A 15,784-nucleotide genomic window follows, 5' to 3' on the forward strand; every position below is an offset into this window, starting at 1 on the left:
GCCAATGTTCCCAATATTTGTGGATGAGTCCCAAATGTAGAAAGGGGCTTGAATTTCTAGTGTGCAACCTAACTCAACACAAGAAATTAACCATTAATCTAAGTTAGAGAATAGAAATGAATAAAGTTACCTGTGATTATCCACAAATACAATTCTTATGCAGCAAACTTTAGCCTTAGCATCGAAGCACTTTAGTCAGGAACTTGCTTAAGTTCAAGAAATTTGTCATCTCATGTTCTAGTTTTCGTAGATAACTTCTGCAGATATGTGAAGGTAAATTACCCAAAGCACTGTGATACAAGAACAGGAAAATATATCTTTTGTGCAACAGCTGGTTGTGAAGCCAAATAGCATTTGGAATTAGAAATTCTAGTCCAGAATCCTGACTGACAACTAATTAGTGGATTCAGTAATCTCAGAATTTTCTCTACCTCTCGTTATAAATCTGCATTCATTTGTTGTCACTGATGTCACTATCTTTCTAAGAAAATATATTTCCTTGTTTTCTTTTCTTACAGGCAACCCTGATCTGGTTAGCAAAGTCCCTGTGACCATTCAAGTTTTAGATGTTAATGAATATGCACCAGAATTCTCAGTGCCTTACGAGACCATGATGTGTGAAAATACAAAGACTGGTCAGGTACAGTATTGAATGAATTTAAAAACAAAATGTAAAAAGAGACAATGGGCACTGTTTTATTATTTTGCTTTGTCATATTAATTGTAAGTAAGGCAAGGCTAGGAATTTCCTGCAAGTTGATGTCACTCAATCACTGTAACTTCACCACACTTTTAGTGGTAACCCTGTGTATTTGTGTAAACGTGATTTCAATCTCATTGACGTTGATATTTCAATAGCTGATTATTTAACTGCTCTAAGGAAATACCTACAGGTAATATTAACAGAAAACTGAATCGGTTCTGACTAGTTCTGTTGCTGTTTCTTTAATAAGGACAAGGGTCTAACGTATCATGTCAGTCTGCTATGTGCAGTGACATAGTGAGAGTGCAGGGGGCTTGGAGAAAAAGGTGAATAATTAACAACAGGAAGGGAATTTAGGACTTATTAATGGTCACATTTTATGGCAATTCTTGCCTCTTTTTATTTGCGGCTCTCAGCTGCTTGTACCTACTCTTGCCCTGACAACCAACTACAGCTTTCAACCAAATGGAAAGAATAAGTAGGAGTGGAAAAGAGAGGAGTTAATATATTAGACAGTCAAAACGTTATAGAGTTGTGCAGTGTGGAAACAGAGCCTTCGGTCCAACTCGTTCATGCTGAGCAGATATCCTAAATTAATCTAACACTATTTGCCAGAGTTTGGCCCATATCCCTCTAAACCCTTCCGATTCATATACACATCCAGATGGTTTCTAAATGTTGTAATTGTACCAGTTTCCACCATTTCCTCTGGCAGCTCGTTCCATACATACAGCACAGAAATAGATCCTTCGGTGCAACCAGTCCATGCCAAACTAATCCCAAACTAATCCCTCCTCAGATCTCTGATTAACCATATGGATAAACAATTGAAATTGGCTACTTAGAATATTTATCGATAGAGCAAATCTGGGGCCTTTTCTTCAATATGCCAGAGTATTTTAAGAGGTTTTCACCTTTCTGTGACTTTTCTACCACCTCTGTGAATGTGGACAGAATTGCAATTTCCCAAAATAATCAATCAATTGAAGTTCTGATGTGTTGCATGAAAATACCAGGTAAATGACATTCTGAGTAGATGTGAAATTCCTTGACCTTGTATTTGAAAAATAAGTCATTCTATTTAAAAATCGGTGAACATCTTTACTAAAACATGATATTTCATAGAATTGTGATGTTGCATTTGTCTTCAATAATATATTATAATAATTGTACATAATCTGCAATGTCTTACAGCTCAATTTCACTTCATAATTCTTCAATGTAATCTTCAAATATTTAACATTAACACGTGGTAACATATATGATATATATGTCCTGATACTGGTTGCAACATGACTAGATCACATTAGATTCCACCTCCAATACTTGCATTCCTTCAATTAATACAGGCACCTGCTGTAATTATTTTGTGTTTTGACTACTTGATTTAAATCTCTGATAGTATTGGATATTGTGAGGTGCATTGCACAATGAATGAAAAAAGTGGATAAATTCCAGGTATCACTGACAATAAACATAGAATATATGCTACAGGGGTAATTTCATTCATCCCCGAGTGGAAAAAATCTACTAGATCAAATTAATCTTGATTTTATGCTCCATCTTTTTCATCACCTGAAAAGCAAGGTCCAATTTGCTCTCTGTATCTAATGTTCAATATCCTAATTGCCTTTTCTGACTTGCGGACCAATTAATAAAAATATAATTTGAAATAATAAATACATTTTTGGAAAAACTGACAGTCCAAAGCTGTATAACATGTGAAACCCAAACAAAGGATTTATAAACAGATTGTAAACCCTGACACTAGATGGTGCTCCAGGTTGTTAAAATTTTGTTTTTGAGGGGATTACAGTTCGGCCTTGCACCAGAATATTGTTCTCTTAAGGTGAGAAACAATGCAGCAACTGTAATGTCTGAGGCTGGAGATAATCAGTCATCGCCTGAATGTAAGTCCGGTATCTGGTGAAACTCTAATCGATTGGACAGTCATTCCAAATTGCAATTTTTATTATGCAATCTACTCCTAGCTAGGTTTGCAGATGGTTTCAAAGTAAACACTTTATCTATACATCAGTGTACTATATGGTAACTATAGTTCATTTCATTTTTTATCATCTTCACTACTTAGCCATCATATTTCCTTGAAATCGGAAAGTTTCACCTTACCAGTGGTGAAACTTTCCCCAATACTCATTAAAGGCCTTATTCACAGAATCCCTGCAAGTGTAGAAAGATGCCAGTCAGCCCATCAAGTCTGTGCTGACCCTCTGAAGAACATCCCACCCAGACCCAGACCCCCATTCTGTCCCTTGGATGCTGCATTTCCTGTAGCTAATCCACCAGCCTGCATTTCCCTGCATTCTACAGGCAACTTTGCATGGCCAAACTACCTAACATGCACATCTTTGGACTGTGGGATGAAACTGGAGCAGCTGATGGAAACTCATTTGGGGAGAATATTCAAACACCAGCCAGCCAGTCACCTGAGGCTGTTATTGAATCTGGGTCCCTGGCACTATGAGGCATCAGTGCTAACCACTGAGCCACACTTTTACCCACAGTTGGTGGAGATTAATATTTAAACTCTGCTTTAGTTTGCAGACAGCGGATAAAATTAGGGATATCAAAACATCCATGATAAAGAGTAGGCATGCTTGAACATTTAGAGCATGCCCTGGTCACCGGTCACTTTAATCATTAATAAGTCACACTGTCCCATTCAGAGTTAAAGATCTCCACAGAAACAAATGATTACATTGAGTGTCTGCCCAGTGTCAACAGTGAATTTTCTCTTGCCTGTAATTCTCCAGAGAAAGTTGCTATGGATATAATGCATGCATTGCAATTATCAACTCAGCTCATCTTTTCAGTAAAGATCTCCACAAGAGGAATTTCACCTACAAAGCTTCTCAGTGTACATTTTGTAAGTCAACTTCAAATGATAAACAATGGCTAGTTTTGAAGAGGTTCATCATCTACTCATTTGCAATACTTCAGTACTACTTACTTTTGCAAAATCTTTGTTTCAGGATAAGCTTTTGAATTACAGATACATACATTTGACATTCTATTTGGGAAAGGCAGGTTGACCTGTGAAGATGCAAAACAAATTGTGATAATAAAAGTACTTCGGCATTTATACTGAAGTCAACGTGAAGAACTGTGTTCAATGTTTTTTTAAGCTTGAGTGCTCTGTAAGAGGTATTAATATTGAATGATGGACGTCTGAAAAAAAGGTTGAAAACTGTGGTACAGGTCCAGATTAAGTTTATTAAGGTTCAGAATATTTCCTAATAATTACAATAGACAGAATTTGTCACTACAAGAAATTCTATCAGGTTGAGGTTTTATCAAAAGTTTGGGCCTTTCCTGATCCTGAACTGCAACCACAATAGTAGATAAGCAGCAGCCCTGGAGAGAGTGATATTTATGCTACAGGAGAAGCCAGCAGGAGAATAGGTAATTAATTGTTTTCAGGTACCTGACATATGGAGAGTAAGCTTGGACTACCTGCACAGCGAATAACCAAGGGTTCCTCAAAAACGCCATGCTGAGCAACACAGCCAGGGCGAGGTGTACCCGTAATTTTCTACTTCATTATTTTATTGATGCACACCATACCACTTTGAGCACTTGGAAGTGAAGTGCATCACAAACAGTTGTTTATTCCTATAACTTATTGAACTAGGACTGATGCTCCTGTATCTGGCATCCAGGGACTGCCAGAGACCAGTGGGTAACACTGTTTCATTGACGTTTGCTTCCGTCATTATGAATAGGGCTACATTTAGTGTTGCCAGTGCCCAAGGTCAGTGCTACATGCCAACCTTGCTCTTCCATTTAGTAAGATGTTTGATGTTTTACCTCCAGCCCACTTTCCTGTTCTATTCCGATATTCTTCATAATATTAACGCCCAAAAATCTCGTGATCTCAGTCCTGATGCGCATTGATTGAACATCCACAATGCTCCCGGTTAGAGATTTCCAAAGTTACATACTGCACCGTTAGGAAATGTTTTTCTCAGCTCATTTCACAATATCTGACCTACTTAACCTAAGTCTCCAAGTTCTGTGCTCTCCAGTCATTGGGCACCATCTCTCACCATCTACCCTGCCAAAGATTTCTAAGTCTGTTACCTATTTCAATAAAACCACCATTCACTCTCTAATTGAGTTGATGAGGGGGTGTCTGCCATGAAGCTGATTAACCAGTGCTCCAGGGCACTCTGTGACTGATCATGGTAGACCCTTTGTCTTACATATCTTAAAGATATCCATTTTTCTTGGACCTGACCGATGACAGGATCCTGAACCTGTCTGTGAGAGAGAAACAGCCCTTCTGTTAATTGTCTAAGAATTCAAAGCCATGAGGAGGAATTGTTTAACAAGCTCCAAGTTTAATGCATTTTGTGATACAAACAGAGAAACTGCTGGAGAAACCGTCCAGGTCTAGAAGCATCTGTAAACTGAAGAAAAGTCACTTGACTTGAAATGTTAACACTGTTTGTCTCTCCACAGATGCTGCCAGACCTGCTGAGTTTGTCCAAACAAAGCTAAAGTTTTTGGACAAGAAAGTTAAGAAAAAAATGAAGAAAGATTTAAGTACTTCCCCAATCTTAGAAGAAATTGCAGAATATTTAGTTTGTGTTTGTTACTTGCTGGAAAAACACTCATGAGACAGGAGTCAGTCAACAGCACATTGAAAAAGAAAATACGAGCAGGAGTAGGCCATTCAGCCCTTCAAGCCTGCTGTGCCTTTCAATGTGATGATGGTAAACAAGCAGGAAGCTGGAAGAACACAGCAAACCAGACAGCATCAGGAGGTGGAGAAGTCAACGTTTCAGGTGTAACCCTTCTTCAGGACTGAGGGTGTAAGGGGAGTTGCAGGTGTGGGGGGACAGGGTGGTGAAGTGGGGATGAATGAATGTTGTACCCTCTAACTGTCTTCACTTACACCTTCAGTCCTGAAGAAGGGTTATACCCGAAATGTTGACTTCCCCACCCCCTGATGGTGCCTGGCTTGCTGAGCTCTTCCAGCCTCCTGCTTGTCTGTCTTGAATTTTCTTGTGTCTCTATTCAATATGATCAAGGCTGATCATCCAATGCAATCCCCTATTCCTGCTTTCTATGCACCCTTTGATCCCTGTAGCCCTAAGAACTGTATCTAACTCTTCTAATAACATTGAGGTAAACGCAGTCCGAAATCTTTCTCATGCTGCAATGCAACAGCCAAGTAGCTCAGGGTGCACATATATCTGATTGCATTTATATCTTGATATGTTTCTGGATGTTTATACACAGGCTGGCTTTTAAATCATCAGTGTGAATTTTTTTCTGTTTCAAGTTCCCCCAGGCACATGACCCTCCTAAACATTGACAATGTTCCTAGGCATTATGACCCACCTGCTTTTGTCTGCATGGAAACAGGAGGGGATACAGTTTCTGTTTTATTGTGTGGGATTGAAAGACATTTAATTTTTCTGTTACACATGGATTCAGGATCAGCATAACGCGTGATTAGTTATTTCCCTCTGCTGTGGTCTTTTCAGATCATTATGACGATCAGCGCAGAGGATAAAGATATGCCACCTACTACACCACAATTTCATTTCAGATTGTCACCTGAGGCTGCTACCAATCCTAACTTCACAATCCACGACAACGGAAGTAAGAACTGTTGCTTTTTAAAAAAATTTCTCTATTCTAAAATGACAGGCTATTTCCTACAGATTTCTTCAAACTAATTATCTTATTTTAATACATGCCCTGTCTTTGTTGCAATTTTTTTAAGCCATTGTGTGTCATTCGGCTGACTGCTGGAAGCTACACAAATAACTATGCTTTCAAAATGATGACAATCTTTATCTGAGTAATCAGCAAAACATCCACTTGGTTCCTTGTATTCTTTTGTAATTTCAGATCCTTGCAAAGATTTTCAGTTTATCAGTTTACTTCTTTATTTTTGGCTGACATTTCCATTGAAATTATTGTTTTCCTGTCATTTTTGTATCACTCACAGCATTATTTTGACATTTATGAAGCAATTTGGGTCTCTTTCTCCCCGTAATTGTGTCATACACATTTCGCAATTTGTTTATTATCCTGAAATACAGATAATTGAGAGTTGTATTTTGAAACCGGAGATTAGTTTTCTGTTGCAGGGCGGAGATGAATAGATCCTTGGTTAGGTAGATGGGAATGCAGTCTTGAAGTTACAATCAGGTCAGCTGTGATCTTTATTGAATTACAGTACAGGCTGGAGGGGATGAATGGCCTCCTCCTGTTCCTTGTTTGTATGGGCGAGGGTAGCATCTTTAAAAAGGTGTATTGTGGGTGGTCAAACACATCATGGTGTGAAGCAGAGGCCATTGTTTAAAAAGCTTGTTTCACTACAGCTCTCCTGGTGCAGTTATAAGTATCAGACCGGCAATGGTAGGCAGGGCAAGAATAGCCTCACCACAGCTAAAACAACAAATTCTTCAGCCAGATCCCACTCCAGTCAGAGTTTTGTAATATTGCCGACTGTACCCGCCTCATGATGAAAGTACAGCTACCTCCTGTGACTGTAGTCTTTAGGGCTATGGGGATATGGGGGAAACAGCTGGTGCAGGTGGAAGAGCGCTTGAGGACAGTTTTGAGATGGTGTTGGCACAGGGAAATTGAAAACTTTATTGTAAATTAAAGAACTTTACAAAGCAACTAATGTGCTAAGTTGTTTGAAGATTTGTGAGATAGAAAGGGAGCCCTGTTGGTGATTGGGTTGATTGAAGTTTTCAGATTATTGGTAGCGTTGGAAATGTTTTTTCTATTCATTGGTGGGATGAGGGCATTACTGGCTAGGCCAGCATTTATTGCCCATTTCCAATTGCTCAGTTAGCTGTTCAGAGTTAACCACATTGCTGTCGGTCTGGAGTCACATGTAGGCCAGACCAGGTAAGGATGGGAGTTTCCTTCCCTGAAGCACATTAGTGAACCAGATGGATTTTTCCAACAATTGATGGTGAACTCATGGTCATCATTTTGACTCTTAGTTCCAGATTTTCTTCGGAATCAATGGTGAATAAAGGGTGGTGGTTCAAAAAGAATAGGTTATCACAGCCTGGATAACTAAGATTGATCAAATTCTCACATGTAAAGCTTTGAGAAATTCAAAACTAAGGCAAGTTGATTTGAAATAAAAACATTTCCTATTCGAAGAACATGGGAACAGAACCAGATCCCCTTGATATTATTTCAGGTTTGAATATTTTCATAGTGGTTTGCCGATACCCTGTCAGAAGTCCTCTGTAGGTTTAGCCACAATTTTCTTTTTAAATTTGTGCGAAGATTTGTAGTTCGGGTGCTCGTTGTTGTGATTCTGTTCGCCAAGCTGGGAATTTGTGTTGCAGACGTTTCGTCCCCTATCTAGGTGACATCCTCAGTGCTTGGGAGCTTCCTGTGAAGCGCTTCTGTGATCTTTCCTCCGGCATTTATAGTGGTTTGAATCTGCCGCTTCCGGTTGTCAGTTCCAGCTGTCCGCTGCAGTGGCTGGTATATTGGGTCCAGGTCGATGTGCTTATTGATTGAATCTGCGGATGAGTGCCATACCTGTAGGAATGTCCTGGCTATTCTCTGTGTGGCTTGTCCTATAATGGTAGTGTTGTCCCAGTCGAACTCATGTTGCTTGTCATCTGCGTGTGTGGCTACTAAGGAGAAGCGACAGATACAAATCACTATAAATGCTGGAGGAAACATCACAGAAGCGCTTACAGGAGGCTTCCAAACACTAAGTATGTCACCTAGACAGGGGATGAAAGCTGGAACTGACAACCGGAAGCGACAGATACAAATCACTATAAATGCTGGAGGAAACATCACAGAAGCGCTTCACAGGAGGCTCCCAAACACTAAGTATGTCACCTAGACAGGGGATGAAACATCTGCAACACAAATTCCCAGCTCGGTGAACAGAACCACAACATTTCTTTTTAAATAGTTAAAGTGAGTTCTGACACTGAGAGTCTCCACAAACTGAAACAAACATACAACAGCTGAAATAAATTAGCCTGCAATTTACCTGAAAACATCTGGTGATTTCTTTAAATATCACAAAGTAATGTCATCCTCACACCCCCCCAGGCTGCTTCACTCCTGACATTTGTGAGATTCACAAATAGAGAAAATACAGTTAATTATATTCTTTCATGATGCTAGCTGATGGTAGTCTTGGCTGAACCACATCCCAGAGTGAAACCAGCCTTAATAAGTCATGTGTTTAGATTTTAGGTTTAGTTAGTTAGCGTAGTGGTTATCCACTGAGGCATATTCACATGACGTAACAGATATTATTTAAGAACAGATCAGATGTTATTCCACAGAACAGCCAATTCAAGAGCAAACAATAGCTATATAAATACAAAACTCAGTTGGCAAAATCTGAAACACACAGCAAAACAATGCTCAATCATTTGTTTTCCAGCAAGATTCCTTTAGAGACTCAAGTCCAGAGAAATCACACCCTAAGCTCACTGAACATACTGTTTCTTCTTCATGTACTGTGGAGACAGTTTAGTTTGTTATTTCCAGATCTACTGACATAAATTTCCCACAAACGTGATAGCCTAAACTTTCTCAGTTCTGATAAGCTGCAGATTTCTAACCAAATTCTCAAGATTTGAAAGTTCTACCAACTAAACCCTTCTACTAAGGTAAAATTGTTCCCTGAAATACCCTGACATTCTTTTAGAAGGGTAGCTAACTTTGTTTTTCTACTCAACTCTGATGCTTTTTGAACCGAATGAATAAAACTTGTGCACCCTATTTTCTTCTCAACTGAAAACCAAACAAATGGCCTTCTATATTGACCTTACCTTGTATATTTACCTTACCTGTTACAGATTTAATGATATAAATATCTTTCTATTCACATCACAGGTGTCCACAGTCAACTGCTTTCTGACAAAATGCTGGAGATCATCCCCATTCCAGAAGGACTATCTGACCTTGTCTTTTTTTAAAGGAAAACCCCTCATGGAAATAACCATCACCTGTCACTATTCAAAAGTTCCGATTCCAAAAATAATATATTTATGTATCACAATTTTCATCATGATGCAAGCATAAGAATTGCATTGAGCCCTTTGAGCCCTTCTCTGCTATAAAGGGGACTATTCTTTTCACATTCATCTTGTGAAGTCCTCTTAGAATCATGTATGTTTCAACAATATCATCTCTTATTCTTCAAATCTCCAATGGTATAGGCCCAATCTTTCCTGGTCAGGGAACATCCTCATCCAAAGAATGAAGTCAACCTTCTCTGAACTGCTTCTTATATCCCTTAGGTACGGGGACCAAAACTGGATTTGGACTCCAGATATGATCTTATGATTGCCTTGTACAAGTGTAGCTAGATGCCCTACTTTTATGTTCCACTTTCCTTGCAAAACAAAAACTATAATGTTCTGTTGCCCTCCTAATTACTTCCTGTACCTGTGCACTAAATCTTGTGATAGCAGAAAACCAGGCCCCCTAAACCTCTACAACCTTTTGCCAAACACTCTACATTTAAAAAATGGTCTACTTCTCTATTCTTCTGACCAAAGATAATAATTATACTCTAGTTTCACATTTTTGCCTATGTTTTAAACTGCCTATATTCTCTTGCAGTCTCTTTATATCTTCTTCACAACTTGCTTTCCTACCTATCATTATGCCTTCAGCTAATTTAGCAATCATACATTGCAATCATCTATTCATCTAAGTCATTGATGTAGATTGTAAATAGTTGAGATCCCAAGACTAAACTTACACTCCATTAGTTACAGCTTTCTCATCTGAAAGTAATTCATTTATACTTATTGTTGCTTTCTCGTTAAACAAACCAATCCTACCCCAATCTAATATGTGGCCACTGCACCATAACTTCAAAGTTTTTGCAGTAACATTTGATTTGTACGTTTTGTAAATCTAACTACAATGTATCTACATGTTTCTCTTTGCCTACTTTGCTGGCTATTTTCTCAAGAAGTATTTTTACTATAACATTGGTTCTCTTTCACGAAATCAAATTGCTTCTTCAGGATTGTGCTCAGGCTTTTCAAGTACTGACATACAATCTCTTTAGTAATAGATTCAAACATTTTCTCAATGATAGATGTTAGGATAATCAGCCGATAGTTCCCTCCTTTTTTTTGTACTCGTCCTCTCTTGAATATGAGAGATGCATTTGCTGTTTCCCAATCTGATAGAACATTTCCAGATCCACAATTGAGGAAGTTTTGAAAATTGTGTCTTTGAATATTGTAAAACCAGAAGTCAATAGATTCTTGTTAAGCAAGTGGTAAAGGCTATTGGGAGTAAGTAAGAATGTTGAGTTGATACTGCAATCGGATCATCTACTCTTTAAAATATCTTTATGGAATATTGCTGTTGAAGGCTGGGCCAGTTTTTATCTCCCATCCTGAATTACTCTGGAGAAGGTAGTAGTGAGCTGCATTCTTGAACTCCTGCAAGCTATGATACATAACAGTGTTGTTATAGTCATAGTCATACAGGTACACAGCACAGAAACAAGCTTTTCAGCCCACCTTGGCCCGTATCCCTATAGACCTTTCCTATTCTTGTTGCTGTCCAAATGTCTGTTAAATGTAGTAATTGTATCCACCACTACCACAGCCTCCATAAACACACCACCCTCTGTGTGAAAAGGTTGCCCCTCGGGTCGCTTTTAAATCTTTCTGCTGTCACCTTAAACCTATGAGAAGGAGTTTGAGGATTTCACCACAACCACTCAAAATGAACATTGGTAAGTTAACTTGGGGTGTAAGGATATCCACAGTGGTGTTCATAGAGTAGGCTCATGGAGCTAAGAGACTTACTCATGCTGTTCGCTCATTTATTTACTTGTAACTAACACATGATTGAGTCACGAAATATAAGCATGTGAAATTGTATGGAAACCTAAGGGAAATAAATTTGTAGGAGCTACAGCAATCAAGCCAGTGAATGGGACAGACTGAATTGCCTTAGGGTGATGGAAATGTAGCCATGGATCTCTTGCTGAAAGAGGTGCCTGCTGATCCTCTAGGAACCTAACAATTACATTTTTCAAAATGAAATGTTGGCCAGCTGGTGAGTCACAACACACTTTTCAGTTCCACTATGCTTCACCTTTTGGGCTAATTACATATTCCTGTCTCTATTCTGTCAATGATAAAAGCCAACGATCATTGTGCCATAATCCTCTTCCTGCTCATTTTGTAAAACGGAAACTTTATGGTAAAGATTCAGGTTCTCATACTGTGCTTGTTATAAAGTTTTTTTCATACATTTCAAGGAATTAAGTTGCTAATTTATTTGATAAATTGATGACAATTTTGATAATCCAAATGTAATGTGTAAGGAAATTGCAAGTGATGCCTTCACAAATATTCTTTCCTGGAAACAAAGTCCAATTTCTAAAATCGGATTATGGTATTCCATTTTGAAGAGTGTTGCTCCATACATCAAGAGGTGCTTACTTGCCAAATACAGAAAGCTCAGGAGAATTGAGAATGAAACTGGCTTGATTGTTTAATGATTTCAAATCAACAGCATTTTTCATATGTTGTTTAACAGTGGTTAGACCTGACTCAGTGGACAGCATCTTGCCACATGAGTCTGAAGGTTGGGGGATCAAGACCACATTTGAGCCCATAGTCTTTGTGTCTCACTGTAAGGCAGAACTGAGGTTATGCTGCACTGTTGATAATGCCATTTTTTTGGATGAGAAGTTAAACTGATGCCCCATCCAACTCCACAATTGACTTGCAGAAACTAGCACGGCACTTTGTGAAAGAGGAAGGTATTTGGGCCAACAAGTATCCTTCAGTAATCATGAATAAAACAACTTAGTTACTCTTTTTTTTTTCCTCTCATTACCATTTGTTTACCTAACATTGGTAAATTAGTTATCCTGTTGTCTGGTCTTGACATTGACAGCATTGAGTAACATTACTTCCTTGGTTGTGAAACAGGGAGAGTCTAGTAAAGCCATTGTATTAAAATAACCCACAGCTTTTTTTTAGATTAGATTACAGTGTGGAAATAGGCCCTTCGGCCCAACAAGTCCACACCGACCCGCCGAAGCGCAACCCACCCAGACCCATTCCCCTACATTAGCCCTTCACCTAACACTACGGGCAATTTAGCATGGCTAATTCACCTAACCTGCACATTTTTGGATTGTGGGAGGAAACCGGAGCACCCGGAGGAAACTCACGCAGACACGGGGAGAATGTGCAAACTCCACACGGAGACTCACCTGAGGCAGGAATTGAACCCGCGTCTCTGGCGCTGTGAGGCACCGTGCCACCCATTTTTTTTTTCCATATTCCAAATACTTTCCAACTCACCTTCTCATTCCAGCCAGAGTTCAAATCAGAGCCAACATCACTCTGGAGTGGAAAGTGAACAAAAATAATTCACAAAAAATTGACCTTCTTTCATTGGAATTAACAACTTAACAATGAGCAGTCACTTTGGATGGTGATGGGAAACCTTTCTTGTATGGTACTCACTCAACAACAGAATCTTGTATTCATATAGCAGGTTTAAAATATCCCAAGATCATTTACAGGAATAATTATCCAGAAACATTTGACACCAGGCCACTTAATGAGATAGGGAGAAGTGACCAGAAGCTCGGCGGAGGCAAAGGAGATTTGAAATCGCAATGTAAAGAAGAGGCGAGGGATGCAGACATTTCGGGAGGGCAATCAGGTGTCCAGCAGTTGAAGAGGCAGGTACCATTGGGAGGCCATAACTCAAAGAACACAGAGCTCTCAGAGCATTGTGGTGATGGAGAAGATTACAGAACTAGGGAGTTGCAAAGCCATAAAGGGATTTGAAAACCAAGGTGGTACCTTTGATAGAAGCCAGAAGAGATCCCATGAAGCCCAATGAGCACAATTGGTGATGAGTGAATGGAACTTGATATGAGTTACAATAATTTTTGGATGAGCGCAAATTTATGAAATGTAGAAGATGGGATATTTGGAACTGGAACACTTTTTTAATACACACATGTTGTTAGCTGGATAAGCATTTATTGTTTGTTCCTAATTGCCCTTGAGAAGGTGGTGGTGAGCTGCCTTCTTGAACCACTGCAGTTTATGTGCTGTGGGTTGACTCACAATGCCCTTACGGAGGGTATTCTGGGATTTTGACCCAGCGACCCTGAAGGAACAGTGATGTATTTCCAAGTCAGAATCGTGTGTGGCTTGGAGGGAAACTTGCTGGTGGTGGTGTTTCCATGTATTTGCTGCCTTTATCCTTCTAGAGCCACAGAGTCATAGGGTCTTACAGCACGGAAACAGACTCTTTGGTCCAATTCATCAATGCCGACCAAGTTTCTCAAACTGAACTAGTTTCACTTGCCTGCTTTTGGTCCATATCCTTCTAAACCTTTTCCTATTCATGTCCCATTCCAAATGTCTTTTAAATGTTGTAATAGTATCAGCCCCCACCCTTCCACATACAAATCACACTCTCTGTGAAAATGTTGCCTCTCAGGTCCTTTTAAATCTTTTTCCTCTCACCTAGTTTTTAACTTACTCACCCTAGGGAAAAGACCTTTGCTTTTCACCCTATCTATGCCCCTCATGATTTTATAAACCTCTATAATGTTACCCCTCAATCTCCTATACTTCAGTGAAAATAGTCCCAGACTATCCAGCTTCTTCTATAACTCAAACCTTCCAGTCTCAGCATCATCCTGGTAAATCTTTTCTGAATCCTCTCCAATTTAATATCCTCATTCCTATAGTAAGATGACCAGAACTGTACGCAGTAGTCCAAATGTGGCCTCACCAATGTCTTTTGCAATCTCCACATGACGTGCTAACTCCTATATTCAATGGTCTGAACAATAAAGGCAGATGTGCTAAGTGCCTTCTTAACCATCCTGTCTATCTGTGATGCAACTTTTAAAGAACTATGTATCTGAACTCCTAGATCTCTCTGTTTGACAACACTGCCCTGGACCCTATCATTAACCATAGAAGTCCCGTCCTTCTTCGTTTTCCTAAAATACAATATCTCACATTCACCTAAATTTATCCTCAGCTGATTGGTCCAATTGATCAAAATCCCTTTGTAATCTTAGATGACCATCTTCACTGTTGACTCTACTACCAATTTCAGCATCATCTGTAAACATCTTAATAATGTTTCCTAAATTCTCATCCAAATTGTTTATATAAATGACAAGCAAAAGTGGATCCAGCCACCAAATCCTGCTGAATACCATTGGATACAAGGCCCAGCCTGAAAAACAGCCCTCTACCACCACCCTCTATCTCCTACTGTGAAGCCATTTCTGTATCCCATTAGCAAGCTCATGGGTATGAATGGTGCTGCAGTAAGAGCCTTGGTGAATTTCTGTAGTGCATCTTGTAGCTGGTACACACTACTGCTACTGAGAATCAATGGTCAAGGTAATGAATATCTGTAGATGTGGTGCCAATCAAGCAGGCTGTTTTGTCCTGGATAGTGTCAGGCTTCTTAAGTGTCGTTGGAGCTGCACCCATCCAGGCAAGTGGGGAGTATACCATTACACTCTTGACTTGTGCCTTGTAGATGGTGGACAGGCTTCGGGAGTCAGGAGGTGAATTACTGACCACAGGATTCTTAGCATCTGACCTGCTCTTGAAACTACAGTATTTATACGGCAAGTCCAGTTAGTTTCTATCCAATGGTAACCCTGAGCTGTGATGGAATAGTCCCAAATAGACAAGACTCACGGTAACAAACCTTGTGACTCGAGATTCCTCAGCTTCTTTGAAGGGACAGTGATGATCCAAAATGATCAATTATTTATGAGGAGCCTGTAAGTTCCTCCAAAAAAAATCTAACAACACTTAGCTCCTGAATGGGAGTCTCAGGTTGTGGAATAGATCTTACATTCATTATCTTTACTGTTTCGGAAATCATTGCCTGAATGGCACAGCTCATGGACTATGAGCTGCTAAATATTTGCTCTATTAGTTGTTGCTTGTATGGGCCACATGTTGAAAGATATTGTTCCATTCAGTCAATTTCAGATGATATTTATTGATCATTCCTCTTTCATTGTTAGCTAAGTGTTCCAGTTAGCAATTG

The 15,784-nt window shown here is 39.4% G+C and overlaps 1 protein-coding gene across 10 annotated transcripts in view; it reads left to right on the forward strand.

The window, feature by feature from the left end:
- The window catches only part of LOC122564562 (cadherin-12-like), a 584,392-nt gene that overhangs the window by 549,139 nt on the left and 19,469 nt on the right, over window positions 1-15,784 (forward strand). For all 10 annotated transcript variants that reach the window (XM_043719639.1, XM_043719638.1, XM_043719640.1 and 7 more), the window contains 2 exons: window positions 519-640; window positions 6,217-6,334. In XM_043719639.1, coding sequence (XP_043575574.1) covers window positions 519-640; window positions 6,217-6,334 — 240 coding nt within the window. The remainder of the gene's footprint in view (window positions 1-518; window positions 641-6,216; window positions 6,335-15,784) is intronic.

This window comes from Chiloscyllium plagiosum, chromosome 29 (assembly GCF_004010195.1).
Source record: "Chiloscyllium plagiosum isolate BGI_BamShark_2017 chromosome 29, ASM401019v2, whole genome shotgun sequence".
Classification (NCBI taxonomy): domain Eukaryota; kingdom Metazoa; phylum Chordata; class Chondrichthyes; order Orectolobiformes; family Hemiscylliidae; genus Chiloscyllium; species Chiloscyllium plagiosum.